The 27500-nt window shown below is 46.9% G+C and overlaps 1 protein-coding gene across 1 annotated transcript in view; it reads left to right on the top strand.

Moving 5' to 3' along the window:
• The window catches only part of LOC127926487 (dedicator of cytokinesis protein 1-like), a 138520-nt gene that overhangs the window by 30072 nt on the left and 80948 nt on the right, over positions 1-27500 (top strand). The window contains 2 exon segments of the mRNA XM_052511871.1: positions 19417-19558; positions 21777-21858. Of these exon segments, the coding sequence (XP_052367831.1) occupies positions 19417-19558; positions 21777-21858 (224 nt within the window).

The following is a 27500-nucleotide window of genomic DNA, read 5'->3' as shown; positions in this document are numbered from 1 at the left end:
CCTGCCAAGGCAGCAGCTACTCCTCCTGGGTTTTTTATTTGTTGTTATCTGCCCATTGTCTTCTTCTGTGGTGAACAAATGATTGGTCTTCAGTCAACGAAAGTGTATTTCATTCTCACATCCGTACCTGGTAAAGTTACCATGTCAGTGTCCATGTAAATGGAAGGTGGAAAGAGTTGGGGCTATTGATCAGCATCTGGGTCACTGGTGTCTGGGTCACTGGTGTCTGGGTCACTGGTGTCTGGGTCACTGGTGTCTGAGTCATTGGTGTCTGTGTCACTGGTGTCTGGGTCACTGGTGTGTGAGTCATTGGTGTCTGTGTCACTGGGTCACTGGTGTCTGAGTCATTGGTGTCTGTGTCACTGGGTCACTGGTGTCTGGGTCACTGGGTCACTGGTGTCTGAGTCATTGGTGTCTGTGTCACTGGTGTCTGGGTCACTGGTGTCTGGGTCACTGGTGTCTGGGTCACTGGTGTCTGGGTCACTGGTGTCTGTGTCACTGGTGTCTGGGTCATTGGTGTGGGGTCACTGGTGTCTGGGTCTCTGGGTCACTGGTGTGTGGGTCACTGGTGTCTGGGTCACTGGTGTCTGGGTCACTGGTGTCTGGGTCACTGGTTTCTGGGTCATTGGTGTCTGGGTCACTGGGTGTCTCTGGGTCACTGGTGTATGAGTCTGGGTCACTGGTGTCTGGGTCACTGGTGTCTGGGTCACTGGTGTCTGGGTCTCTGGGTCACTGGTGTATGAGTCATTGGTGTCTGGGTCACTGGTGTCTGGGTCACTGGTGTCTGGGTCACTGGTGTCTGGGTCACTGGTTTCTGGGTCACTGGTTTCTGGGTCACTGGTGTCTGGGTTCACTGGTGTCTGGGTCACTGGTGTCTGGGTCACTGGGTGTCTGGGTCACTGGTTTCTGGGTGTCTGGTTTCTGGGTCACTGGTGTCTGGGTCACTGGGGTCTGGTGGTTTCTCACTGGTTGTGGAGGAAAGTTGTGTCATTGTGACCGACTGTCTCTGGGTCAACATGTTGGGTCACTGGTTTCTGGGTCACTGGTTTTCCCAAGGGTCACTGGTTCTGGGTCACTGGTTTCTGGGTCACTGGTGTCTGGGTCACTGGCTGTTTTGTCACTGGGTCTGGGCTCTTCTCTGAACATCTTTATGTCTGGGTGTCTATCACTGCAGTCACTGGGGCTGGTGATTTATTATCAGCTGTTAATGGAGGACAGAGTGTCATTGTGATGTGTCTCTGGAGGAGGACATGTTCCTGATTCTCTGTCTTTTCCCAGGACAGAATTGATTTCGGTGTGTCTGGAGGACAGAGAGAGTGATGTGTGTTTTGGACAGAGAGAGTGAGGTGTCTTTCCAGAACATCTTTATGACTGGAGGACAGAGAGAGTGATGTCCTGTCTGGAGATTATATTATCAGCTTTCTGGGGGACAGAGAGAGTGATGTGTGTCTGGGGGACAGAGAGAGTGATGTGTGTCTGGAGGACAGAGAGAGTGATGTGTGTCTGGGGGACAGAGAGAGTGATGTGTGTCTGGAGGACAGAGAGAGTGATGTGTGTCTGGAGGACAGAGAGAGTGATGTGTGTCTGGAGGACAGAGAGAGTGATGTGTGTCTGGAGGACAGAGAGAGTGATGTGTGTCTGGGGGACAGAGAGAGTGATGTGTGTCTATTAGGAGGACAGAGAGAGTGATGTGTGTCTGGAGGACAGAGAGAGTGATGTGTGTCTGGAGGACAGAGAGAGTGATGTGTGTCTGGAGGACAGAGAGAGTGATGTGTGTCTGGGGGACAGAGAGAGTGATGTGTGTCTGTTAGGAGGACAGAGAGAGTGATGTGTGTCTGTTAGGAGGACAGAGAGAGTGATGTGTGTCTGGGGGACAGAGAGAGTGATGTGTGTCTGGAGGACAGAGAGAGTGATGTGTGTCTGGGGGACAGAGAGAGTGATGTGTGTCTGGGGGACAGAGAGAGTGATGTGTGTCTGGGGGACAGAGAGAGTGATGTGTGTCTGTTAGGAGGACAGAGAGAGTGATGTGTGTCTGGAGGACAGAGAGAGTGATGTGTGTCTGGAGGACAGAGAGAGTGATGTGTGTCTGGAGGACAGAGAGAGTGATGTGTGTCTGGAGGACAGAGAGAGTGATGTGTGTCTGGAGGACAGAGAGAGTGATGTGTGTCTGGAGGACAGAGAGAGTGATGTGTGTCTGGAGGAGGACAGAGAGAGTGATGTGTGTCTGGAGGAGGACAGAGAGAGTGATGTGTGTCTGGGGTAGGTTGTCCAGCACCTCTCTACTGTAGACTACCTCATAGACTTCTCTACAGCCGGTCTACTGTAGACTACCTCATAGACTTCTCTACAGCCGGTCTGGAGCTAAAGATGCTTTACTTCCTGTTAGAGAAAGGGGGGTCGTAATAAATAAATTACTCCTCATATCTAATTCAGTCAGATGAAAACCTCAGCTTATTAGTATCAGCCCAGAAGTTATCATTACTGATCAGATACTGGAACAAAGATTGTGTCCCAAATGGAAACCTACTCACTATATAGTGCACTTATTTTTGACCAAAACCCCAATAGGCTTATTCAAAAGTAGTGCACTACGTGGGGAAACAGGCTGTGATTTGGGACACGGGAATATGCTGTGCAGTTTTTAAAGGGGACAATGTTCTTTCCCCATCGAGTACAATGCCAATTTACCACGGAGCATTAATCTTGTAAGGGCTGGAGAGAGTGTTTTTACCTTAATAGCTGCACAACAACATTAACTAAACTAGATTATTATTGCCAACTAAAGTGGGTTAGTGTTTGGTGCCCTGGCCTCTAGTGATCTCCAGTAAATCACTGATGTTCTGCACCAGATGGCCGTTACCTCACTGACTGTCCTAATGGACTAGGGATGATAGTCTTTATCCTCGCTCACTGTCGTCCTATTGGACTAGGGATGATAGCCGTTACCTCACTGACTGTCCTATTGGACTAGGGATGATAGTCTTTATCCTCGCTCACTGTCGTCCTATTGGACTAGGGATGATAGCCTACCTTGGACTATTGGACTAGGGATGATAGTCTTTATCACTCACTGTCGTCCTATTGGACTAGGGATGATAGCCGTTACCTCACTGACTGTCCTATTGGACTAGGGATGATAGCCGTTACCTCACTGACTGTCCTATTGGACTAGGGATGATAGTCTTTATCCTCGCTCACTGTCGTCCTATTGGACTAGGGATGATAGCCGTTACCTCACTGACTGTCCTATTGGACTAGGGATGATAGTCTTTATCCTCGCTCACTGTCCTATTGGACTAGGGATGATAGCCGTTACCTCACTGACTGTCCTATTGGACTAGGGATGATAGTCTTTATCCTCGCTCACTGTCGTCCTATTGGACTAGGGATGATAGTCTTTACCTCACTGACTGTCCTATTGGACTAGGGATGATAGCTGTTACCTCACTGACTGTCCTATTGGACTAGGGATGATAGCCTTTACCTCACTCACTGTCCCTATTGGACTAGGGATGATAGCCGTTACCTCACTGACTGTCCTATTGGATTAGGGATGATAGCCGTTACCTCACTGACTGTCCTATTGGATTAGGGATGATAGCCGTTACCTCACTGACTGTCCTATTGGATTAGGGATGATAGCCGTTACCTCACTGACTGTCCTATTGGACTAGGGATGATAGCCGTTTACCTCACTCACTGTCCCTATTGGACTAGGGATGATAGTCTTTACACTGACTGTCCTATTGGACTAGGGATGATAGATCTTTACCTCACTGACTGTCCTATTGGACTAGGGATGATAGCCTCACTGTTATTGGATTAGGGATGATAGTCTTTATCACTGACTGTCCTATTGGACTAGGGATAATAGCCGTTACCTCACCGACTGTCCTATTGGACTAGGGATGATGGTCTTTATCCCTCTCACTGTCGTCCTATTGGACTTGGGATGATAGCCGTTACCTCACTGACTGTCCTATTGGATTAGGGATGATAGCCGTTACCTCACTGACTGTCCTATTGGACTAGGGATGATAGCCGTTACCTCACTGACTGTCCTATTGGACTAGGGATGATAGCCGTTACCTCACTGACTGTCCTATTGGACTAGGGATGATAGCCGTTACCTCACTGACTGTCCTATTGGACTAGGGATGATAGCCGTTACCTCACTGACTGTCCTATTGGACTAGGGATGATAGCCGTTACCTCACTGACTGTCCTATTGGATTAGGGATGATAGCCGTTACCTCACTGACTGTCCTATTGGACTAGGGATGATAGCCGTTACCTCACTGACTGTCCTATTGGACTAGGGATGATAGCCGTTACCTCACTGTCGTCCTATTGGACTAGGGATGATAGTCTTTACCTCACCACTGTCCTATTGGACTAGGGATGATAGTCTTTATCCTCGCTCACTGTCGTCCTATTGGATTAGGGATGATAGTCTTTATCCTCGCTCACTGTCGTCCTATTGGACTAGGGATGATAGTCTTTATCCTAGCTCACTGTCGTCCTATTGGATTAGGGATGATAGTCTTTATCCTCGCTCACTGTCGTCCTATTGGATTAGGGATGATAGTCTTTATCCTCACTGTCGTCCTATTGGATTAGGGATGATAGTCTTTATCCTCGTCTCGCTGTCGTCCTATTGGACTTGGGATGATAGTCTTTACCTCACTGACTGTCCTATTGGACTAGGGATGATAGTCTTTATCCTCGCTCACTGTCGTCCTATTGGATTAGGGATGATAGCCGTTACCTCACTGACTGTCCTATTGGACTAGGGATGATAGTCTTTATCCTCGCTCACTGTAGTCCTATTGGACTAGGGATGATAGTCTTTATCCTCGCTCACTGACTGTCCTATTGGACTAGGGATGATAGCCGTTACCTCACTGACTGTCCTATTGGACTAGGAATGATAGCCGTTACCTCACTGTCGTCCTATTGGATTAGGGATGATAGCCGTTACCTCACTGACTGTCCTATTGGACTAGGGATGATAGTCTTTATCCTCACTGCTCACTGTCGTCCTATTGGATTAGGGATGATAGTCTTACCTCACTGACTGTCCTATTGGACTAGGGATGATAGTCTTTACTGTGACTGTCCTATTGGACTAGGGATGATAGCCGTTACCTCACTGACTGTCCTATTGGACTAGGGATGATAGTCTTTATCCTCGCTCACTGTCCTATTGGACTAGGGATGATAGTCTTTATCCTCGCTCACTGTCGTCCTATTGGATTAGGGATGATAGTCTTTATCCCTCTCACTGTCCTATTGGACTATGTATGATAGTCTACCTCACTGACTCTCCTATTGGACATGGGATGATAGTCTTTATCCCTCTCACTGTCCTATTGGACTAGGGATGATAGTCTTTACCTCACTGACTGTCCTATTGGATTAGGGATGATAGTCTTTACCTCACTGACTGTCCTATTGGACTAGGGATGATAGCCGTTACCTCACAGACTGTCCTATTGGACTAGGGATGATAGTCTTTATCCCTCTCACTGTCGTCCTATTGGATTAGGGATGATAGTCTTTATCCTCGCTCACTGTCGTCCTATTGGACTAGGGATGATAGTCTTTATCCTCGCTCACTGTCATCCTATTGGATTAGGGATGATCGTCTGTATCCTCGCTCACTGTCGTCCTATTGGACTAGGGATGATAGTCTTTATCCTCGCTCACTGTCGTCCTATTGGATTAGGGATGATAGTCTTTATCCTCGCTCACTGTCGTCATATTGGATTAGGGATGATAGCAGTTACCCCTCTCGCTGTCCTATTGGATAGGGATGATAGTCTTTACCCCTCTCACTGTCCTATTGGATTAGGGATGATAGTCTTTATCCATCTCACTGTCCTGTTGGACTAGGGATGATAGTCTTTATCCATCTCACTGTCCTATTGGACTAGGGATGATAGTCTTTATCCATCTCACTGTCCTATTGGACTAGGGATGATAGCTTTATCCCTCACACTGTCCTATTGGACTAGGGATGATAGTCTTTATCCATCTCACTGTCCTATTGGACTAGGGATGATAGTCTTTATCCACCTCACTGTCCTATTGGACTAGGGATGATAGTCTTTATCCCTCGCACTGTCCTATTGGACTAGGGATGATAGTCTTTATCCATCTCGCTGTCCTATTGGATTAGGGATGATAGCCGTTACCTGACTCACTGTCCTATTGGACTATGGATGATAGTCTTTGTCCCTCTCTCACTGTCCTATTGGATTAGGGATGATAGCCGTTACCCCTCACTGTCCTATTGGACTAGGGATGATAGTCTTATTCCTCTCACTGTCCTATTGGACTAGGGATGATAGTCTTTGTCCCTGGTTAGAGGCAGGTAGCCTAGTGGTTAGAGGCAGGTAGCCTAGTGGTTAGATGCAGGTAGCCTAGTAGTTAGAGGCAGGTAGCCTCACCGTAGTTATTGGACAGGGATAATAGCCTTTAGTGGTTATTGGCAGGGATGAGCCTCACTGGTTAGAGGCAGGTCTTTAGCCTGTCGTCCTATTGGACTGGGATGATAGTCTTTATCCAGGTAGCCCTATTGGTTAGGGATGATAGGTTACCCTGACTGTGGTTAGGGATGCAGGTAGCCTCACTGGTTATTGGCAGGATGAGCCTTAGTGGTTATTGATTAGGCTTTAGGTAGCCTATTGGTTAGAGATGCAGGTAGCCTAGTGAGTTATTGGCAGGTGAGCCTCAGTAGTTATTGGCAGGTGAGCCTAGTGGTTATTGGCAGGTGAGCCTCACTGGTTATTGGCTAGGTGAGCCTACTGGTTATTGGATTAGGGATGATAGCCTTTATCCTCGTGGTTATTGGACTAGGTGAGCCTAGTCAGTTTAGGGATGCAGGTAGCCTAGTGGTTAGATGCAGGTTTAGCCTCGCTCACTGTGGTTAGAGGCAGGTAGCCTTAGTGGTTATTGGAGGGGAGGATAGCCTCTCACTGTCCTGTTGTGGTTTGGACTAGGGATGATAGTCAGGTAGCCTCAGTGGTTATTGGCAGGTAGCCTTAGTCACTGTTAGGGATGGCAGGTCCTATTGGACTAGGGATGCCTCCCTCTCACTGTGGTTAGGGATGATAGTCTTTAGGTCAGCCTATTGGTTAGGGATGATAGGTTTAGCCTAGTAGTTAGGGCAGGGAGCCTAGTGGTTATCCTCAGGTGTCGCCTATTGGTTAGGGATGATAGTCTTTATCCTCGGTCAGCCTTGGTTAGGGATGATAGGTAGCCTAGTGGTTATTGATGATAGGTCCATCTCACTGTCCTATTGGTTAGGGATGATAGGTAGCCTATTGGTTAGGGATGATAGCCTTTATCCATGGTTATTGGCAGGGATGCCTAGTCTTTATCCACCTCAGGTAGCCTAGTGGTTAGTCTTTATCCATCTCACTGCCTATTGGTTAGGGATGCAGGTAGCCTGACTCACTGTTATTGGCAGGTGAGCCTAGTAGTTAGAGGCATGATAGCCTGTATTTCTCACTGTCCTATTGGCTAGGGATGAGCCTTTGTGGTTAGAGGCAGGTAGCCTAGTGGTTAGAGGCAGGTAGCCTAGTGGTTAGAGGCAGGTAGCCTAGTGGTTAGAGGCAGGTTGCCTAGTGGTTAGAGGCAGGTAGCCTAGTGGTTAGAGGCAGGTAGCCTAGTGGTTAGAGGCAGGTAGCCTAGTAGTTAGAGGCAGGTAGCCTAGTGGTTAGAGGCAGGTAGCCTAGTGGTTAGAGGCAGGTAGCCTAGTGGTTAGAGGCAGGTAGCCTAGTGGTTAGAGGCAGGTAGCCTAGTGGTTAGAGGCAGGTAGCCTAGTGGTTAGAGGCAGGTAGCCTAGTGGTTAGAGGCAGGTAGCCTAGTAGTTAGAGGCAGGTAGCCTAGTGGTTAGAGGCAGGTAGCCTAGTGGTTAGAGGCAGGTAGCCTAGTGGTTAGAGGCAGGTAGCCTAGTAGTTAGAGGCAGGTAGCCTAGTGGTTAGAGGCAGGTAGCCTAGTGGTTAGAGGCAGGTAGCCTAGTAGTTAGAGGCAGGTAGCCTAGTGGTTAGAGGCAGGTAGCCTAGTGGTTAGAGGCAGGTAGCCTAGTGGTTAGAGGCAGGTAGCCTAGTGGTTAGAGGCAGGTAGCCTAGTGGTTAGAGGCAGGTAGCCTAGTAGTTAGAGGCAGGTAGCCTAGTGGTTAGAGGCAGGTAGCCTAGTGGTTAGAGGCAGGTAGCCTAGTGGTTAGAGGCAGGTAGCCTAGTAGTTAGAGGCAGGTAGCCTAGTGGTTAGAGGCAGGTAGCCTAGTAGTTAGAGGCAGGTAGCCTAGTGGTTAGAGGCAGGTAGCCTAGTGGTTAGAGGCAGGTAGCCTAGTGGTTAGAGGCAGGTAGCCTAGTGGTTAGAGGCAGGTAGCCTAGTAGTTAGAGGCAGGTAGCCTAGTAGTTAGAGCGTTGGACTTGTATCTAATCCCTGAGCTGACAAGGTAAAAATCTGTCGTTCTGCCCACTGTTCCTACGCCGTCATTGTAGATAAGAATGTATTCTTATTAACTGACTTTCCTAGTTAAATAAAAGTTAAATAAAAAATATGTATAAATAGTGGACCAGAGCCTTCAAAAGTAGTGCACTACTTATAACCAGAGCCTTCAAAAGTAGTGCACTACTTACCAGAGCCTTCAAAAGTAGTGACCAGAGCCTTCAAAAGTAGTGCACTACTTATGACCAGAGCCTTCAAAAGTAGTGCACTACTTATAACCAGAGCCTTCAAAAGTGCACTACTTATGACCAGAGCCTTCAAAAGTAGTGCACTACTTATGACCAGAGCCTTCAAAAGTAGTGCACTACTTATGACCAGAGCCTTCAAAAGTAATGCCCTACTTATAACCAGAGCCTTCAAAAGTAGTGCACTACTTATAACCAGAGCCTTCAAAAGTAGTGCACTACTTATAACCAGAGCCTTCAAAAGTAGTGCACTACTTATAACCAGAGCCTTCAAAAGTAGTGCACTACTTATAACCAGAGCCTTCAAAAGTAGTGCACTACTTATAACCAGAGCCTTCAAAAGTAGTGCACTACATAACCAGGCCTTCAAAAGTAGTGCACTGATAACCAGAGCCTGTGGAATGCGCTTCAAAAGTGTGAACATAGGGAAAGGGGTGAAATGTGGAATGCGCTTCAGTGTGAGAATCCAATATTATATCAAATTATAAAATAATGAACACTTAATGTAATATCAATCCCGGCTCTATGCACGAGTCGTTAGGGAAGTATTTATCGCAGGCTAATTGAGATACATTGTGTTTGCAGGGGTTTTCTTAGTGTCTTCTTCATGTTGCTGTTTGTATGTCAGTATCTCCCTGCCTTTTTCATTGCATCCAATGAAGGCACTTTGCTTCTCTCCTTCCTTAAGAACACATTGTAACCATCGCTGCTTAATTCAGCTGATTATGATGTATTTGTATCTAATGTGGAAGGCATTAGGATATTCTCTTATTAAAAAAAAAAAAAACTGAACACATTCACACGTGGGAAAAGCGGCATTTCTGGGAAATCGTCATTGGCTTTGATACTCTGATTGGTTAGAGACAAACCAATCGCTGATTAATGGATCAGGAGAAAGGACTTCTGGGAAGGCAGTCTGACTGAATGGATCAACAGGAGAAGGGACTTCTGGGAAGGCAGTCTGACTGAATGGACCAACAGAAAGGACTTCTAGGAAGGCAGTCTGACTGAATGGATCAACAGAAAGGACTTCTGGGAAGGCAGTCTGACTGAATGGATCAACAGAACAGAGGACTTCTAGGACGGACTTCTCAGGAAGGCAGTCTGACTGAATGGATCAGGACTTCTAGGAAGGCAGTCTGACTTGGATGGGAAGGCAAGGCAGTCTGACTGAATGGATCAACAGAAAGGACTTCTGGGAAGGCAGTCTGACTGAATGGATCAACAGACAGGACTTCTGGGAAGGCAGGACTGAATGTATCTAGCGAGAAAGACCAGGGAATTAAATGACTGAATGGACCTCATTCCTCCGTCTTTCTCTGACTTGTGTTCCGTCTGTTGGATCTGTAAAGCTTCTGTTTATCTCTGACTGAATGGCTCAACGGAAGTGTTCAGGCTTTCAAAAGTTGTCTGAAAATATTTATCAAACTGTGTTCCAGCACTTTAAAATATAGCTGACGTTCCTCTCAGGAGAAGGTTCTCTCAGGCGTCAGTGGGCTCTGTCCCAAACAGTACCGTATTCCCTATAAGGGCACTAATTTTGAATAGGTTCCATAGGGCTCTAGTCAAAAATAGTGCACTACATAGGGAATAGGGTGCCATTTGTTCCTGGCCAGCGGCTTGGCTCAACGGAAGTGTTCAGGCTTTCTGGAAAAGCTTCTGAGTTTACTGACTGAGATAAACAAACAAAGTTTCCTCATCTCATACATTTTCAGGTACGTTTTGTCCCCTTCAAACTGTGTGTTAGTTTCTACACACTCCTGTGACCTAAGATGACAAACTGTGTGTTAGTTTCTACACACTCCTGTGACCTAAGATGACAAACTGTGTGTTAGTTTCTACACACTCCTGTGACCTAAGATGACAAACTGTGTGTTAGTTTCTACACACTCCTGTGACCTAAGATGACAAACTGTGTGTTAGTTTCTACACACTCCTGTGACCTAAGATGACAAACTGTGTGTTAGTTTCTACACACTCCTGTGACCTAAGATGACAAACTGTGTGTTAGGTTGATTGAAATGTGTTGAAATGGTTGATTATGTCGGCCTTGTCAGTGTAAGCACCGATTTAGCCTTGTTGTGTCTTTTACGTTCTTGGCTCATTGACTTCCATCGGTCATTGTTGATTGATATGGTTGATTGATATGGTTGATTGATATGGTTGATTGAAATGGTTGATTGATAATATGGTTGATTGATATGGTTGATTGATATATGGTTGATTGGTGGATTGATATGGTTGATTGATATGGTTGATTGATATGGTTGATTGAAATGGTTGATTGATATGGTTGATTGATATGGTTGATTGATATGGTTGATTTGATATGGTTGATTGGTTGATTGATGGTTGATTGATATGGTTGATTGAAATGGTTGATTGATATGGTTGATTGATATGGTTGATTGAAATGGTTGATTGATATGGTTGATTGATATGGTTGATTGATATGGTTGATTGATATGGTTGATTGATATGGTTGATTGATATGGTTGATTGATATGGTTGATTGATATGGTTGATTGATATGGTTGATTGATATGGTTGATTGATATGGTTGATTGAAATGGTTGATTGATATGGTTGATTGATATGGTTGATTGAAATGGTTGATTGAAATGGTTGATTGATATGGTTGATTGATATGGTTGATTGATATGGTTGATTGATATGGTTGATTGATATGGTTGATTGAAATGGTTGATTGATATGGTTGATTGATATGGTTGATTGAAATGGTTGATTGATATGGTTGATTGAAATGGTTGATTGAAATGGTTGATTGATATGGTTGATTGAAATGGTTGATTGAAATGGTTGATTGATATGGTTGATTGATATGGTTGATTGAAATGGTTGATTGATATGGTTGATTGATATGGTTGATTGAAATGGTTGATTGATATGGTTGATTGATATGGTTGATTGAAATGGTTGATTGATATGGTTGATTGATATGGTTGATTGATATGGTTGATTGATATGGTTGATTGATATGGTTGATTGATATGGTTGATTGATATGGTTGATTGATATGGTTGATTGATATGGTTGATTGAAATGGTTGATTGATATGGTTGATTGATATGGTTGATTGATATGGTTGATTGATATGGTTTGTTGATATGGTTGATTGATATGGTTGATTGATATGGTTGATTGATATGGTTGATTGATATGGTTGATTGATATGGTTGATTGATATGGTTGATTGATATGGTTGATTGATATGGTTGATTGATATGGTTGATTGATATGGTTGATTGATATGGTTGATTGATATGGTTGATTGATATGGTTGATTGATATGGTTGATTGATATGGTTGATTGATATGGTTGATTGATATGGTTGATTGATATGGTTGATTGATATGGTTGATTGATATGGTTGATTGATATGGTTGATTGATATGGTTGATTGATATGGTTGATTGATGGTTGATGGTTGATTGATGGTTGATTGATATGGTTGATTGATATGGTTGATTGATATGGTTGATTGATATGGTTGATTGATATGGTTGATTGATATGGTTGATTGATATGGTTGATTGATTGAATGGTTGATTGATATGGTTGATTGATATGGTTGATTGATCTGGTTGATTGATATGGTTGATTGATATGGTTGATTGATCTGGTTGATTGATATGGTTGATTGATATGGTTGATTGATCTGGTTGATTGATCTGGTTGATTGATATGGTTGATTGATATGGTTGATTGATATGGTTGATTGATATGGTTGATTGATATGGTTGATTGATCTCCTGTATGTTTTATCGTGTTGAACCTAAGTCTCCATCGCTAACAAACAGACTTTGTATTCGTTTTCCCACCATGCATTTGGAGATATTTGGATTCCATTTATGTTCCCATAAACCCCTCTGCCGACAGCATGTTCAAATAATCTATGAATTTCATTCTAGATGCTGTTTGATTTTCTATTCTTCTTTTTATTGACTTTGTCATGACACTAGTTTCTTGGCCGACTGTGTTTTTCCATTTACCAAAAAAAAAAACAGTAATGAATTATTGACGAGCCGATTGAGAACCGTTTTCTGTTGTTGCTTCTTCGCCTCCTCTGTGACAGACTGTGATTTCCTTTCTCTGTCAGAATGATGCATTCTGGGAGCTGAGTAATGAGCACCATGACATTGAGAGGAACACACACACACACCCCGATAGAATGGGGCGGCAGGTAGCCTTTAGCGATTAGAGCGTTGGGCCAGTAACCGAAAGGTCGCTGGTTCGAATACCCAATCCGACAAGGTGAAAAACCTGTCCGTGTCTTTTGAGCACGGCACTTAACCCTTAACCCTTAACCCTTAACCCTGTCTCCAGGGGCTGACCCTGTAGGTCGACCGTCATGGTCAATAAGAATTTGATCTTAACTGACTCGCCTAGTTAAATAATGAATGTTTAAACGGCAGTGTGTGTGTGTGATAGAAGCTCTATCGGAGGTCTCACATGAAATAGACCAGCGATATCCCGGTTTTACCTCAGTGTTTCTGACTCTATAGTATAGAATATTCAAAAATAAAATATGCACAGCAGTGAGTTTCCACCAAACTGAGTTTTCTTTTTTAATTACTGCGTGGTAACATACACAATAGGTCCTAATCTATGGATTTCACATGACTGGGAATACAGATATGTATTTTGTTGCTCACAGATACCTTAAACAAAACGAGCCTCGCAATGGGCCTCAGGATCTCGTCACGGTAGCTCTCTGCAATTCAAATTGCCATTGATAAAACGCAATTGTGTCCGTTGTCCGTAGCTTGTGCCTGTTCATACCATAACCCCAAAACGCCACTCTGTTCACGACGTTGACATCAGCAAACCGCTCGCCCACACAACACCATACACGTAGTCTGTGGTTCTAAACCCAGTTGGACTTATTGCCTAATTCTCTAAAACGACATTGGAGGCGGCTTATGGTAGAGAAATGAACATTGCATTCTCTGGAAACAGCTCTGGTGGACATTCCTGCAGTCAGCATGCCAATCGCACACTCCCTCAAACATGAGACATCCGTGACATTGTGTTGTGTGACAAGACTGCACATTTTAGAGTGGCCTTTTATTGCCCCCAGCACAAGGTGCACCTGTGTAATGATCCTGCTGTTTAATCAACTTATTGATATGCCACACCTGTCAGGTGGATGGATTATCTTGGCAAAGGAAAATCTCACTAAAAGTAATGTAAGCAAAATTGTGCTCAACATTTGAGAGAAATAAGCTTTTTGTGCGTATGAAACATTTCTGGGATGTTTTATTTCAGCTCATGAAACATGGGACCAACACTCTACATGATGTGTTTATATATTTAGTTCAGGGTAGTTTGCCCTTCTTCAATGTTCCCTCTTATTTTGGGGCACTGAGCAAATTTCTGGTCTTATGAGCGGAAACTGGAGGCTGTACCCTGACAGTTTTAGACAGTAGCCAATAGGCTGTGTCCTTACAGTTTTAGACAGTAGCCAATAGGCTGTATCCTTACTGTTTTAGACAGTAGCCAATCGGCTATACCCTGACAGTTTTAGACAGTAGCCAATAGACAGTAGCCAATAGACAGTAGCCAATAGACAGTAGCCAATAGGCTGTATCCTGACAGTTTTAGACAGTAGCCAATAGGCTGTATCCTTACAGTTTTAGACAGTAGCCAATAGTATATCCTTACAGTTTTAGACAGTAGCCAATAGACAGTAGCCAATAGACAGTAGCCAATAGGCTGTACCCTGACAGTTTTAGACAGTAGCCAATAGGCTGAACCCTGACAGTTTTACACAGTAGCCAATAGGCTGTACCCTGACAGTTTTAGACAGTAGCCAATAGGCTGTACCCTGACAGTTTTAGACAGTAGCCAATAGGCTGTACCCTGACAGTTTTAGACAGTAGCCAATAGGCTGAACCCTGACAGTTTTAGACAGTAGCCAATAGGCTGAACCCTTACAGTTTTAGACAGTAGCCAATAGGCTGAACCCTGACAGTTTTAGACAGTAGCCAATAGGCTGTACCCTGACAGTTTTAGACAGTTTTTTAGACAGTAGCCACTGTTTTAGACAGGCCAATAGGCTGAATGAACCCTGACAGTTTTAGACAGTAGCCAATATGCTGGCTGTACCCTTACAGTTTTAGACAGTAGCCAATAGGCTGTACCCTTACAGTTTTAGACAGTAGCCAATAGGCTGTACCCTGACAGTTTTAGACAGTAGCCAATAGGCTGACCCTGACAGTTTTAGACAGTAGCCAATAGGCTGTACCCTTACAGTTTTAGACAGTAGCCAATAGGCTGTACCCTTACAGTTTTAGACAGTAGCCAATAGGCTGTATTTGACAGTTTTAGACAGTAGCCAATAGGCTGAACCCTTACAGTTTTAGACAGTAGCCAATAGGCTGTATGCCCTTACAGTTTTAGACAGTAGCCAATAGGCTGTACCCTTACAGTTTTAGACAGGCTAGCCACAGTAGCCAATAGCTGTATGTAGCCAATTAGGCCCCTTACAGTTTTAGACAGTAGCCAATAGGGTTGAAAACCCTGTTTTAGACAGTAGCCAATAGTAACCCTTACAGTTTTAGACTCAGGGTTCAAAGCCAGAACAGGGTTCAAAGCCTGTTGAGAGTAGAACAGGCAAAGCCTGTTGAGAGCAGAACAGGGTTCAAAGTTTTAGACAGAGCAGAACAGGGTTCAAAGCCTGTTGACAGTAGCAGAACAGGGTTCAAACCTGTTGAGAGTTTTAGAACAGGGCCAAAGGCTGTTGAGAGCAGAACAGGGTTCAAAGCCTGTTGAGAGCTGAACCCTCAAAGCCTGTTGAGAGTAGAACAGGGTTCAAAACCTGTTGAGGAACAGGGTTCAAAGCCTGTACCTGAAGCTTTGACAGAGCCAATAGAACAGGGTTCAAAGCCTGTTGAGCCAGAACAGGGTTCAAAGCCTGTTGAGAGCAGAACAGGGTTCAAAGCCTGTTGAGAGCAGAACAGGGTTCAAAGCCTGTTGAGAGTAGAACAGGGTTCAAAGCCTGTTGAGAGAACAGGGTTCAACAGGGACAGGGTTCAAAGCCTGTTGAGAGCAGAACAGGCTGTAAGCCTGTTGAGACAGTTCAAAGCCTGTAGCCAGGCTGAGAACAGGGTTCAAAGCCTGTTGAGAGCCAACAGGGTTCTGTACCCTGTTGAGACAGAACCAATAGGGTTCAAAGCCTGTTGAGAGCAGAACAGGGTTCAAAACCTGTTGAGAGCAGAACAGGGTTCAAAGCCTGTTGAGACAGTGTTCAAAGAGAGCAGAACAGGGTTCAAAGTTTTGAGAGCAGAACAGGGTTCAAAGCCTGTTGAGACAGCAGAACAGGGTTCAAATCCTGCAGTTTTAGACAGTAGCAATGAGAGCAGAACAGGGTTTTAGAGAACAGAACAGGTTCAACAGTTTTAGACAGTAGCCAGGGTTCAGCTGTTGAGAGCAGAACAGGGTTCAAAGCCTATTGAGAACAGAACAGGGTTCAAAGCCTGTTTAGAGCAGAACAGGGTTAAAAGCCTGTTGAGAGCAGAACAGGGTTCAAAGCCTGTTGAGAGCAGAACAGGGTTAAAAGCCTGTTGAGAGCAGAACAGGGTTCAAAGCCTGTTGAGAGCCGAACAGGGTTCAAAGCCTGTTGAGAGCAGAACAGGGTTCAAAGCCTGTTGAGAGCAGAACAGGGTTCAAAGCCTGTTGAGAGCAGAACAGGGTTCAAAACCTGTTGAGAGCAGAACAGGGTTCAAAGCCTGTTGAGAGCAGAACAGGGTTAAAAACCTGTTGAGAGCAGAACAGGGTTCAAAGCCTGTTGAGAACAGAACAGGGTTCAAAGCCTGTTGAGAACAGAACAGGGTTCAAAGCCTGTTGAGAACAGAACAGGGTTCAAAGCCTTTGAGAACAGAACAGGGTTCAAAGCGTGTTGACAGTAGAACAGGCTTCAAATCCTGTTGACAGCAGAACAGTTCAAAGCCTAGACTGAGAACAGAACAGGGTTCAAAGCCTGTTTTAGAGCAGAACAGGGTTCAAAGCCTGTGTGAGAGCAGAACAGGGTTCAAAGCCTATTGAGAACAGAACAGGGTTCAAAGCCTGTTTAGAGCAGAACAGGGTTAAAAGCCTGTTGAGAGCAGAACAGGGTTCAAAGCCTGTTGACAGTTTTAACAGGGTTCAAAGCCTGTTGAGAGCAGAACAGGCTGTTCAAAACCTGTTGAGAGCAGAACAAGGTTCAAAACCTGTTGAGAGCAGAACAGGGTTCAAAACCTGTTTTTAGACAGAACAGGGTTCAAAGTAGCCATTAGAACAGAACAGGGTTCAAAGCCTGTTGAGAGCAGAACAGTAGTTCAAAGCCTGTTGAGAGCAGAACAGGGTAGAGCAGAAGCCAGGGTTCAAACCCTGTTGAGAGCAGAACAGGGTTCAAAGCCTGTTTAGAGCAGAACAGGGTTAAAAGCCTGGCTGCAGAACAGGGTTCAAAGCCTGTTGAGAGCAGAGACAGGGTTCAAAGCCTGTTGAGAGCAGTTTTAACAGGGTTCAACCCTTACGTGTTGAGAGCCAACAAGGTTCAAAACCTGTTGAGAGACAGAACCAGGGTTCAAAACCTGTTGAGACAGAACAGGGTTCAAAGCCTATTGAGAACAGAACAGGGTTCAAAGCCTGTTGAGAGCAGAACAGGGTTCAAAGCCTGTTGAGAGCAGAACAGGGTTCAAAGCCTGTTGAGAGCAGAACGGGGTTCAAAACCTGTTGAGAGCAGAACAAGGTTCAAAACCTGTTGAGAGCAGAACAGGGTTCAAAACCTGTTGAGAGCAGAACAGGGTTCAAAGCCTATTGAGAACAGAACAGGGTTCAAAGCCTGTTGAGAGCAGAACAGGGTTCAAAGCCTGTTGAGAGCAGAACAGGGTAGAGCAGAACAGGGTTCAAAGCCTGTTGAGAGCAGAACAGGGTTCAAATCCTATTGAGAACAGAACAGGGTTCAAAGCCTGTTTAGAGCAGAACAGGGTTAAAAGCCTGTTGAGAGCAGAACAGGGTTCAAAGCCTGTTGAGAGCAGAACAGGGTTCAAAGCCTGTTGAGAGCAGAACGGGGTTCAAAACCTGTTGAGAGCAGAACAAGGTTCAAAACCTGTTGAGAGCAGAACAGGGTTCAAAACCTGTTGAGAGCAGAACAGGGTTCAAAGCCTATTGAGAACAGAACAGGGTTCAAAGCCTGTTGAGAACAGAACGGGGTTCAAAGCCTGTTTAGAGCAGAACGGGGCTCAAAGCCTGTTGAGAGCAGAACAGGGTTCATAGCCTGTGTAGAGCAGAACAGGGCTCAAAGCCTGTTGAGAACAGAACAGGGTTCATAGCCTGTTTAGAACAGAACATGGTTCATAGCCTGTTTAGATCAGAACGTGGTTCAAAGCCTGTTTAGATCAGAACAGGGTTCAAACCCTGTTGAGAACAGAACAGGGTTCAAAGCCTGTTGAGAGCAGAACAGGGTTCAAAGCCTGTTGAGAACAGAACAGGGTTCAAAGCCTATTGAGAGCAGAACAGGGTTCAAAGCCTGTTGAGAGCAGAACAGGGTTCAAAGCCTGTTGAGAGCAGAACAGGGTTCAAAACCTGTTGAGAGCAGAACAGGGTTCAAAGCCTGTTGAGAACAGAACAGGGTTCAAAGTCTGTTGAGAGCAGAACAGGGTTCAAAGCCTGTTGAGAGCAGAACAGGGTTCAAAGCCTGTTGAGAGCAGAACAGGGTTCAAAGCCTGTTGAGAGCAGAACAGGGTTCAAAACCTGTTGAGAGCAGAACAGGGTTCAAAGCCTGTTGAGAACAGAACAGGGTTCAAAGCCTGTTGAGAGCAGAACAGGGTTCAAAGCCTGTTGAGAGCAGAACAGGGTTCAAAGCCTGTTGAGAACAGAACAGGGTTCAAAGCCTGTTGAGAGCAGAACAGGGTTCAAAGCCTGTTGAGAGCAGAACAGGGTTCAAAGCCTGTTGAGAGCAGAACAGGGTTCAAAGCCTGTTGAGAGCAGAAGGCGTTTCAAAGCCTGTTGAGAGCAGAACGGGGTTCAAAGCCTGTTGAGCCTATTGTTTCTCTGTTTTCACACCAGTTCACTGGTAATAAAGTCATGCAGGTTTACACAATACACAAGATCCAACACCCATTCAACCCCATATCACACTGTGTGTGTGTGTGTGTGTGTGTGTGTGTGTGTGTGTGTGTGTGTGTGTGTGTGTGTGTGTGCGTGTGTGATCTGTGTTCGTCACTAGTCCAGTGTAGTGAAGCATGGCAGGGTGAAATTGAGCTGCCTCGGTGGCGAACCCTCACCCCACCCCCGTGCCCCAGCCCGGCCCCACCCCCCGGGCCCCACCCCCAGCCCCAGCCCGGAGCCCCACCCCCAGGCGCCCCGGAGCCCCACCCCCCGGCCCCCACCCCCGGAGCCCCACCCCCGGAGCCCCACCCCCCGGAGCCCCACCCCCGGAGCCCCACCCCCCCCCACCCCGGAGCCCCACCCCCCGGAGCCCCACCCCCGGAGCCCCACCCCCCGGCCCCACCCCCGGAGCCCCACCCCCGGAGCCCCACCCCCCGGAGCCCCACCCCGGAGCCCCACCCCCGGAGCCCCACCCCCCGGAGCCCCACCCCCCGGAGCCCAGCGTGGCTTCGACTGTACCACAAAGCATCTTCTGGTGGTCAGACAGAAGTGGTGTGTAAAACCCTGACAACGTTCTCTCTGTTTTTCTCCTCTCAGAACAAGATGTTCATCTATAGGGGGAAGGAGTACGAGAGGAGAGAGGACTTTGAGGCCAGACTGCTCACCCAGTTCCCCAACGCCGACAAGATGAAGACGACCACGCCGCCCGGCGAGGACATCAAGACCTCTTCCTCACAGTGTATCCTTACCACAGAGATAACAGTCAAGACAGCCAGCAGAGGACTGGCCACACATCGGAGCCTGGTTCCTCTCTAGGTTTCTTCCTAGGTTCTGGCCTTTCTAGGGAGTTTTCCTAGCCTGGTTCCTCTCTAGGTTTCTTCCTAGGTTCTGGCCTTTCTAGGGAGCTTTTCCTAGCCTGGTTCCTCTCTAGGTTTCTTCCTAGGTTCTGGCATTTCTAGGGAGTTTTTCCTAGCCTGGTTCCTCTCTAGGTTTCTTCCTAGGTTCTGGCCTTTCTAGGGAGTTTTCCTAGCCTGGTCCTCTCTAGGTTTCGTCCTAGTTTCTGGCCTTTCTAGGGAGTTTTCCTAGCCTGGTTCCTCTCTGGGTTTCTTCCTAGGTTCTGGCCTTTCTAGGGAGCTTTTCCTAGCCTGGTTCCTCTCTAGGTTTCTTCCTAGGTTCTGGCCTTTCTAGGGAGTTTTTCCTAGCCTGGTTCCTCTCTAGGTTTCTTCCTAGGTTCTGGCCTTTCTAGGGAGTTTTTCCTAGCCTGGTTCCTCTCTAGGTTTCTTCCTAGGTTCTGGCCTTTCTAGGGAGTTTTTCCTAGCCTGGTTCCTCTCTACGTTTCTTCCTAGGTTCTGGCCTTTCTAGGGAGCTTTTCCTAGCCTGGTTCCTCTCTAGGTTTCTTCCTAGGTTCTGGCATTTCTAGGGAGTTTTTCCTAGCCTGGTTCCTCTCTAGGTTTCTTCCTAGGTTCTGGCCTTTCTAGGGAGTTTTCCTAGCCTGGTTCCTCTCTAGGTTTCGTCCTAGTTTCTGGCCTTTCTAGGGAGTTTTCCTAGCCTGGTTCCTCTCTAGGTTTCTTCCTAGGTTCTGGCCTTTCTAGGGAGCTTTTCCTAGCCTGGTTCCTCTCTAGGTTTCTTCCTAGGTTCTGGCCTTTCTAAGGAGTTTTTCCTAGCCTGGTTCCTCTCTAGGTTTCTTCCTAGGTTCCGGCCTTTCAAGGGAGTTTTTCCTAGCCTGGTTCCTCTCTAGGTTTCTTCCTAGGTTCTGGCCTTTCTAAGGAGCTTTTCCTAGCCTGGTTCCTCTCTAGGTTTCTTCCTAGGTTCTGGCCTTTCTAGGGAGTTTTTCCTAGCCTGGTTCCTCTCTAGGTTTCTTCCTAGGTTCTGGCCTTTCTAAGGAGCTTTTCCTAGCCTGGTTCCTCTCTAGGTTTCTTCCTAGGTTCTGGCCTTTCTAGGGAGTTTTTCCTAGCCTGGTTCCTCTCTAGGTTTCTTCCTAGGTTCTGGCCTTTCTAGGGAGTTTTTCCTAGCCTGGTTCCTCTCTAGGTTTCGTCCTAGTTTCTGGCCTTTCTAGGGAGTTTTCCTAGCCTGGTTCCTCTCTAGGTTTCTTCCTAGGTTCTGGCCTTTCTAGGGAGTTTTCCTAGCCTGGTTCCTCTCTAGGTTTCTTCCTAGGTTCTGGCCTTTCTAGGGAGTTTTCCTAGCCTGGTTCCTCTCTAGGTTTCTTCCTAGGTTCTGGCCTTTCTAGGGAGTTTTCCTAGCCTGGTTCCTCTCTAGGTTTCTTCCTAGGTTCTGGCCTTTCTAGGGAGTTTTTCCTAGCCTGGTTCCTCTCTAGTTTTCTTCCTAGGTTCTGGCCTTTCTAGGGAGTTTTTCCTAGCCTGGTTCCTCTCTAGGTTTCTTCCTAGGTTCTGGCCTTTCTAGGGAGTTTTTCCTAGCCTGGTTCCTCTCTAGTTTTCTTCCTAGGTTCTGGCCTTTCTAGGGAGTTTTTCCTAGCCTGGTTCCTCTCTAGGTTTCTTCCTAGGTTCTGGCCTTTCTAGGGAGCTTTTCCTAGCCACTGTTCTTCTGCCTCTGCATTGCTCTCTGGGGGTTTTAGGTTTCTGTACAGCACTGCTGATGTAAAATGGGCTTGATAAAATAAAATGTTGATCGATTGAGTCAGACAGACATCAGGAACTATCCCTGACAGTGTATACTTATCACAGAGATGACAGTCAATCAATCAATCAATCAATCAATCAATGATATTTATAAAGTCCTTTTCCCATACATCAGCAGGCTTCACAAAGTGCTTCACCTCCACCATCTACACACGTTGACCCCCTACACATTCATCAGACTGGGAGGGTCTAAGCATGACTTTAGTTTGTATGGTAGAGCATCTCCTACTTTACACTTGTGTTCTGTTTTAGTTGAACTCATTGTGACCAGTTCGTTTATATTCCACTGTTTAATATTTCCGTTAACGGCTGTGATAAAAGGCATCCAGTGTTTCACCGTCAAGCCTGTTCTAGAACTCCCTTCAAAGTTCCAGAACAAACCCGTCTCTGAGCAGATCGTCAGGTATGTATCTGACCTACCTGTCTGTCTGTCTGTCTGTCTGTCTGTCTGTCTGTCTGTCTGTCTGTCTGTCTGTCTGTCTGTTTCTGTTTCTGTTTCTCTGTCTGTTTCTCTTTCTCTCTGTCTCTCTTTCTCTTTCTCTCTGTCTCTCTGTCTCTCTGTCTCTCTTTCTCTCTGTCTCTCTTTCTCTCTTTCTCTCTGTCTCTCTGTCTGTCTGTCTCTCTGTCTCTCTGTCTCTCTGTCTGTCGGTCTGGTCTGTCTGTCTGTCTGTCTGTCTGTCTGTCTGTCTGTCTGTCTGTCTCTCTGTCTGTCTCTCTGTCTGTCTGTCTCTCTGTCTGTCTGTCTCTCTGTCTGTTTCTCTTTCTCTCTGTCTCTCTTTCTCTCTGTCTCTCTTTCTCTCTTTCTCTCTGTCTGTCTGTCTGTCTGTCTGTCTGTCTGTCTGTCTGTCTGTCTGGTCTGTCTGTCTCTCTGTGTCTCTCTCTCTCTCTCTCTCTGTCTCTCTGTCTCTCTGTCTGTCGGTCTGGTCTGTCTGTCTGTCTGTCTCTGTCTCTGTCTGTCTGGTCTGTCTGTCTCTCTGTGTCTCTCTTTCTCTATCTCTGTCTCTCTGTCTCTCTGAACTAAATGAGATGGAGACAGGTACTGTATCTCCTGTTATATTAGTCCTGAACTAAATGAGATGGAGACAGGTACTGTATCTCCTGTTATATTAGTCCTGAACTAAATGAGATGGAGACAGGTACTGTATCTCCTGTTATATTAGTCCTGAACTAAATGAGATGGAGACAGGTACTGTATCTCCTGTTATATTAGTCCTGAACTAAATGAGATGGAGACAGGTACTGTATCTCCTGTTATATTAGTCCTGAACTAAATGAGATGGAGACAGGTACTGTATCTCCTGTTATATTAGTCCTAGGACAGTAGGACAGACCCAGAACACTGTAGCAGTAGGACAGACCCAGAGGACACTGGTCCAGAATACTGTAGCAGTAGGACAGACCCAGAGGACACTGGTCCAGAATACTGTAGCAGTAGGACAGACCCAGAGGACACTGGTCCAGAATACTGTAGCAGTAGGACAGACCCAGAGGACACTGGTCCAGAATAGTAAGTAGGACAGACCCAGAGGACACTGGTCCAGAACACTGTAGCAGTAGGACAGACCCAGAGGACACTGGTCCAGAATACTGTAGCAGTAGGACAGACCCAGAGGACACTGGTCCAGAATACTGTAGCAGTAGGACAGACCCAGAGGACACTGGTCCAGAATACTGTAGCAGTAGGACAGACCCAGAGGACACTGGTCCAGAATACTGTAGCAGTAGGACAGACCCAGAGGACACTGGTCCAGAACACTGTAGCAGTAGGACAGACCCAGAGGACACTGGTCCAGAATACTGTAGCAGTAGGACAGACCCAGAGGACACTGGTCCAGAATACTGTAGCAGTAGGACAGACCCAGAGGACACTGGTCCAGGACAGACCCAATACTGTAGCAGTAGGACAGACCCAGAGGACACTGGTCCAGAACACTGTAGCAGTAGGACAGACCCCAGAGGACACTGGTCCAGAATACTGTAGCAGTAGGACAGACCCAGAGGACACTGGTCCAGAATACTGTAGCAGTAGGACAGACCCAGAGGACACTGGTCCAGAACAGACCCAGAGGACACTGGTCCAGAATACTGTAGCAGTAGGACAGACCCAGAGGACACTGGTCCAGAATACTGTAGCAGTAGGACAGACCCAGAGGACACTGGACAGAATACTGGTCCCCAGAACACTGGTCCAGAATACTGTAGCAGTAGGACAGACCCAGAGGACACTGGTCCAGAATACTGTAGCAGTAGGACAGACCCAGAGGTCCACACTGGTCCAGAACACTGGTCACTGTAGCAGTAGGACAGACCCAGAGGACACTGGTCCAGAATACTGTAGCAGTAGGACAGACCCAGAGGACACTGGTCCAGAATACTGTAGCAGTAGGACAGACCCAGAGGACACTGGTCCAGAATACTGTAGCAGTAGGACAGACCCAGAGGACACTGGTCCAGAATACTGTAGCAGTAGGACAGACCCAGAGGACACTGGTCCAGAACACTGTAGCAGTAGGACAGACCCAGAGGACACTGGTCCAGAATACTGTAGCAGTAGGACAGACCCAGAGGACACTGGTCCAGAATACTGTAGCAGTAGGACAGACCCAGAGGACACTGGTCCAGAACACTGTAGCAGTAGGACAGACCCAGAGGACACTGGTCCAGAATACTGTAGCAGTAGGACAGACCCAGAGGACACTGGTCCAGAATACTGTAGCAGTAGGACAGACCCAGAGGACACTGGTCCAGAATACTGTAGCAGTAGGACAGACCCAGAGGACACTGGTCCAGAATACTGTAGCAGTAGGACAGACCCAGAGGACACTGGTCCAGAATACTGTAGCAGTAGGACAGACCCAGAGGACACTGGTCCAGAATACTGTAGCTGGTCCAGAATACTGTAGCAGTAGGACAGACCCAGAGGACACTGGTCCAGAATACTGTAGCAGTAGGACAGACCCAGAGGACACTGGTCCAGAATACTGTAGCAGTAGGACAGACCCAGAGGACACTGGTCCAGAATACTGTAGCAGTAGGACAGACCCAGAGGACACTGGTCCAGAATACTGTAGCAGTAGGACAGACCCAGAGGACACTGGTCCAGAATACTGTAGCAGTAGGACAGACCCAGAGGACACTGGTCCAGAATACTGTAGCAGTAGGACAGACCCAGAGGACACTGGTCCAGAATACTGTAGCAGTAGGACAGACCCAGAGGACACTGGTCCAGAATACTGTAGCAGTAGGACAGAGAATACTGTAGCAGGACAGACCCACACTGGTCCAGAATACTGTAGCAGTAGGACAGACCCAGAACACTGGTCCAGAATACTGTAGCAGTAGGACAGACCCAGAGGACACTGGTCCAGAATACTGTAGCAGTAGGACAGACCCAGAGGACACTGGTCCAGAATACTGTAGCAGTAGGACAGACCCAGAGGACACTGGTCCAGAATACTGTAGCAGTAGGACAGACCCAGAGGACACTGGTCCAGAATACTGTAGCAGTAGGACAGACCCAGAACACTGGTCCAGAATACTGTAGCAGTAGGACAGACCCAGAACACTGGTCCAGAATACTGTAGCAGTAGGACAGACCCAGAGGACACTGGTCCAGAATACTGTAGCAGTAGGACAGACCCAGAGGACACTGGTCCAGAATACTGTAGCAGTAGGACAGACCCAGAGGACACTGGTCCAGAATACTGTAGCAGTAGGACAGACCCAGAGGACACTGGTCCAGAATACTGTAGCAGTAGGACAGACCCAGAGGACACTGGTCCAGAATACTGTAGCAGTAGGACAGACCCAGAGGACACTGGTCCAGAATACTGTAGCAGTAGGACAGACCCAGAGGACACTGGTCCAGAATACTGTAGCAGTAGGACAGACCCAGAGGACACTGGTCCAGAATACTGTAGCAATAGGACAGACCCAGAGGACACTGGTCCAGAATACTGACAGAGGACAGACAGAGGACACTGGTCCAGAATACTGTAGCAGTAGGACAGACCCAGAGGACACTGGTCCAGAATACTGTAGCAGTAGGACAGACCCAGAACACTGGTCCAGAATACTGTAGCAGTAGGACAGACCCAGAGGACACTGGTCCAGAATACTGTAGCAGTAGGACAGACCCAGAGGACACTGGTCCAGAATACTGTAGCAGTAGGACAGACCCAGAGGACACTGGTCCAGAATACTGTAGCAGTAGGACAGACCCAGAGGACACTGGTCCAGAATACTGTAGCAGTAGGACAGACCCAGAACACTGGTCCAGAATACTGTAGCACACAGACCCAGAACACTGGTCAGACAGAACACTGTAGCAGTAGGACAGACCCAGAGGACACTGGTCCAGAATACTGTAGCAGTAGGACAGACCCAGAGGACACTGGTCCAGAATACTGTAGCAGTAGGACAGACCCAGAGGACACTGGTCCAGAATACTGTAGCAGTAGGACAGACCCAGAGGACACTGGTCCAGAATACTGTAGCAGTAGGACAGACCCAGAGGACACTGGTCCAGAATACTGTAGCAGTAGGACAGACCCAGAGGACACTGGTCCAGAATACTGTAGCAGTAGGACAGACCCAGAGGACACTGGTCCAGAATACTGTAGCAGTAGGACAGACCCAGAGGACACTGGTCCAGAATACTGTAGCAGTAGGACAGACCCAGAACACTGGTCCAGAATACTGTAGCACACTGGTCCAGAATACTGTAGCAGCAGTAGGACAGACCCAGAACACTGGTCCAGAATACTGTAGCAGTAGGACAGACCCAGAACACTGGTCCAGAACACTGGTCCCAGAACACTGGTCCAGAATACTGTAGCAGTAGGACAGACCCAGAACACTGGTCCAGAATACACAGTAGGACAGACCCAGAGGACACTGGTCCAGAATACTGTAGCAGTAGGACAGACCCAGAACACTGGTCCAGAATACTGTAGCAGTAGGACAGACCCCAGAACACTGGTCCAGAATACTGTAGCAGTAGGACAGACCCAGAACACTGGTCCAGAATACTGTAGCAGTAGGACAGACCCAGAGGTCCAGAATACTGTAGCAGTAGGACAGACCCAGAACACTGGTCCAGAATACTGTAGCAGTAGGACAGACCCAGAACACTGGTCCAGAATACTGTAGCAGTAGGACAGACCCAGAACACTGGTCCAGAATACTGTAGCAGTAGGACAGACCCAGAACACTGGTCCAGAATACTGTAGCAGTAGGACAGACCCAGAACACTGGTCCAGAATACTGTAGCAGTAGGACAGACCCAGAACACTGGTCCAGAATACTGTAGCAGTAGGACAGACCCAGAACACTGGTCCAGAATACTGTAGCAGTAGGACAGACCCAGAACACTGGTCCAGAATACTGTAGCAGTAGGACAGACCCAGAACACTGGTCCAGAATACTGTAGCAGTAGAACAGACCCAGAACACTGGACTGTAGCAGTAGGACAGACCCAGAACACTGGCAGTCCAGAACACTGGTCCAGAATACTGTAGCAGTAGGACAGACCCAGAACACTGGTCCAGAATACTGTAGCAGTAGGACAGACCCAGAACACTGGTCCAGAATACTGTAGCAGTAGGACAGACAGACACTGGTCAGAATACTGGTAGGACACTGGTCCAGAATACTGTAGCAGTAGGACAGACCCAGAAGAATACTGGCAGTCCAGAATACTGTAGCAGTAGGACAGACCCAGAACACTGGTCAGAATACTGTAGCAGTAGGACAGACCCAGAACACTGGTCCAGACTGTAGCAGTAGGACAGACCCAGAACACTGGTCCAGAATACTGTAGCAGTAGGACAGACCCAGAACACTGGTCCAGAATACTGTAGCAGTCGGACAGACCCAGAACACTGGTCCAGAATACTGTAGCACTAGGGACCCAGAACACTGGAAATACTGACAGAACACTGGTCCAGAATACTGTAGTAGGACAGACCCAGAGGACACTGGTGTGTAGCAGTAGGACAGACCCAGAACACTGGTCCAGACCTTCATGGACAGACCCAGAACACT

Source organism: Oncorhynchus keta, unplaced genomic scaffold (genome assembly GCF_023373465.1).
Source record: "Oncorhynchus keta strain PuntledgeMale-10-30-2019 unplaced genomic scaffold, Oket_V2 Un_contig_763_pilon_pilon, whole genome shotgun sequence".
NCBI lineage: Eukaryota > Metazoa > Chordata > Actinopteri > Salmoniformes > Salmonidae > Oncorhynchus > Oncorhynchus keta.
This window is presented reverse-complemented; position numbering and strand designations above follow the sequence as displayed.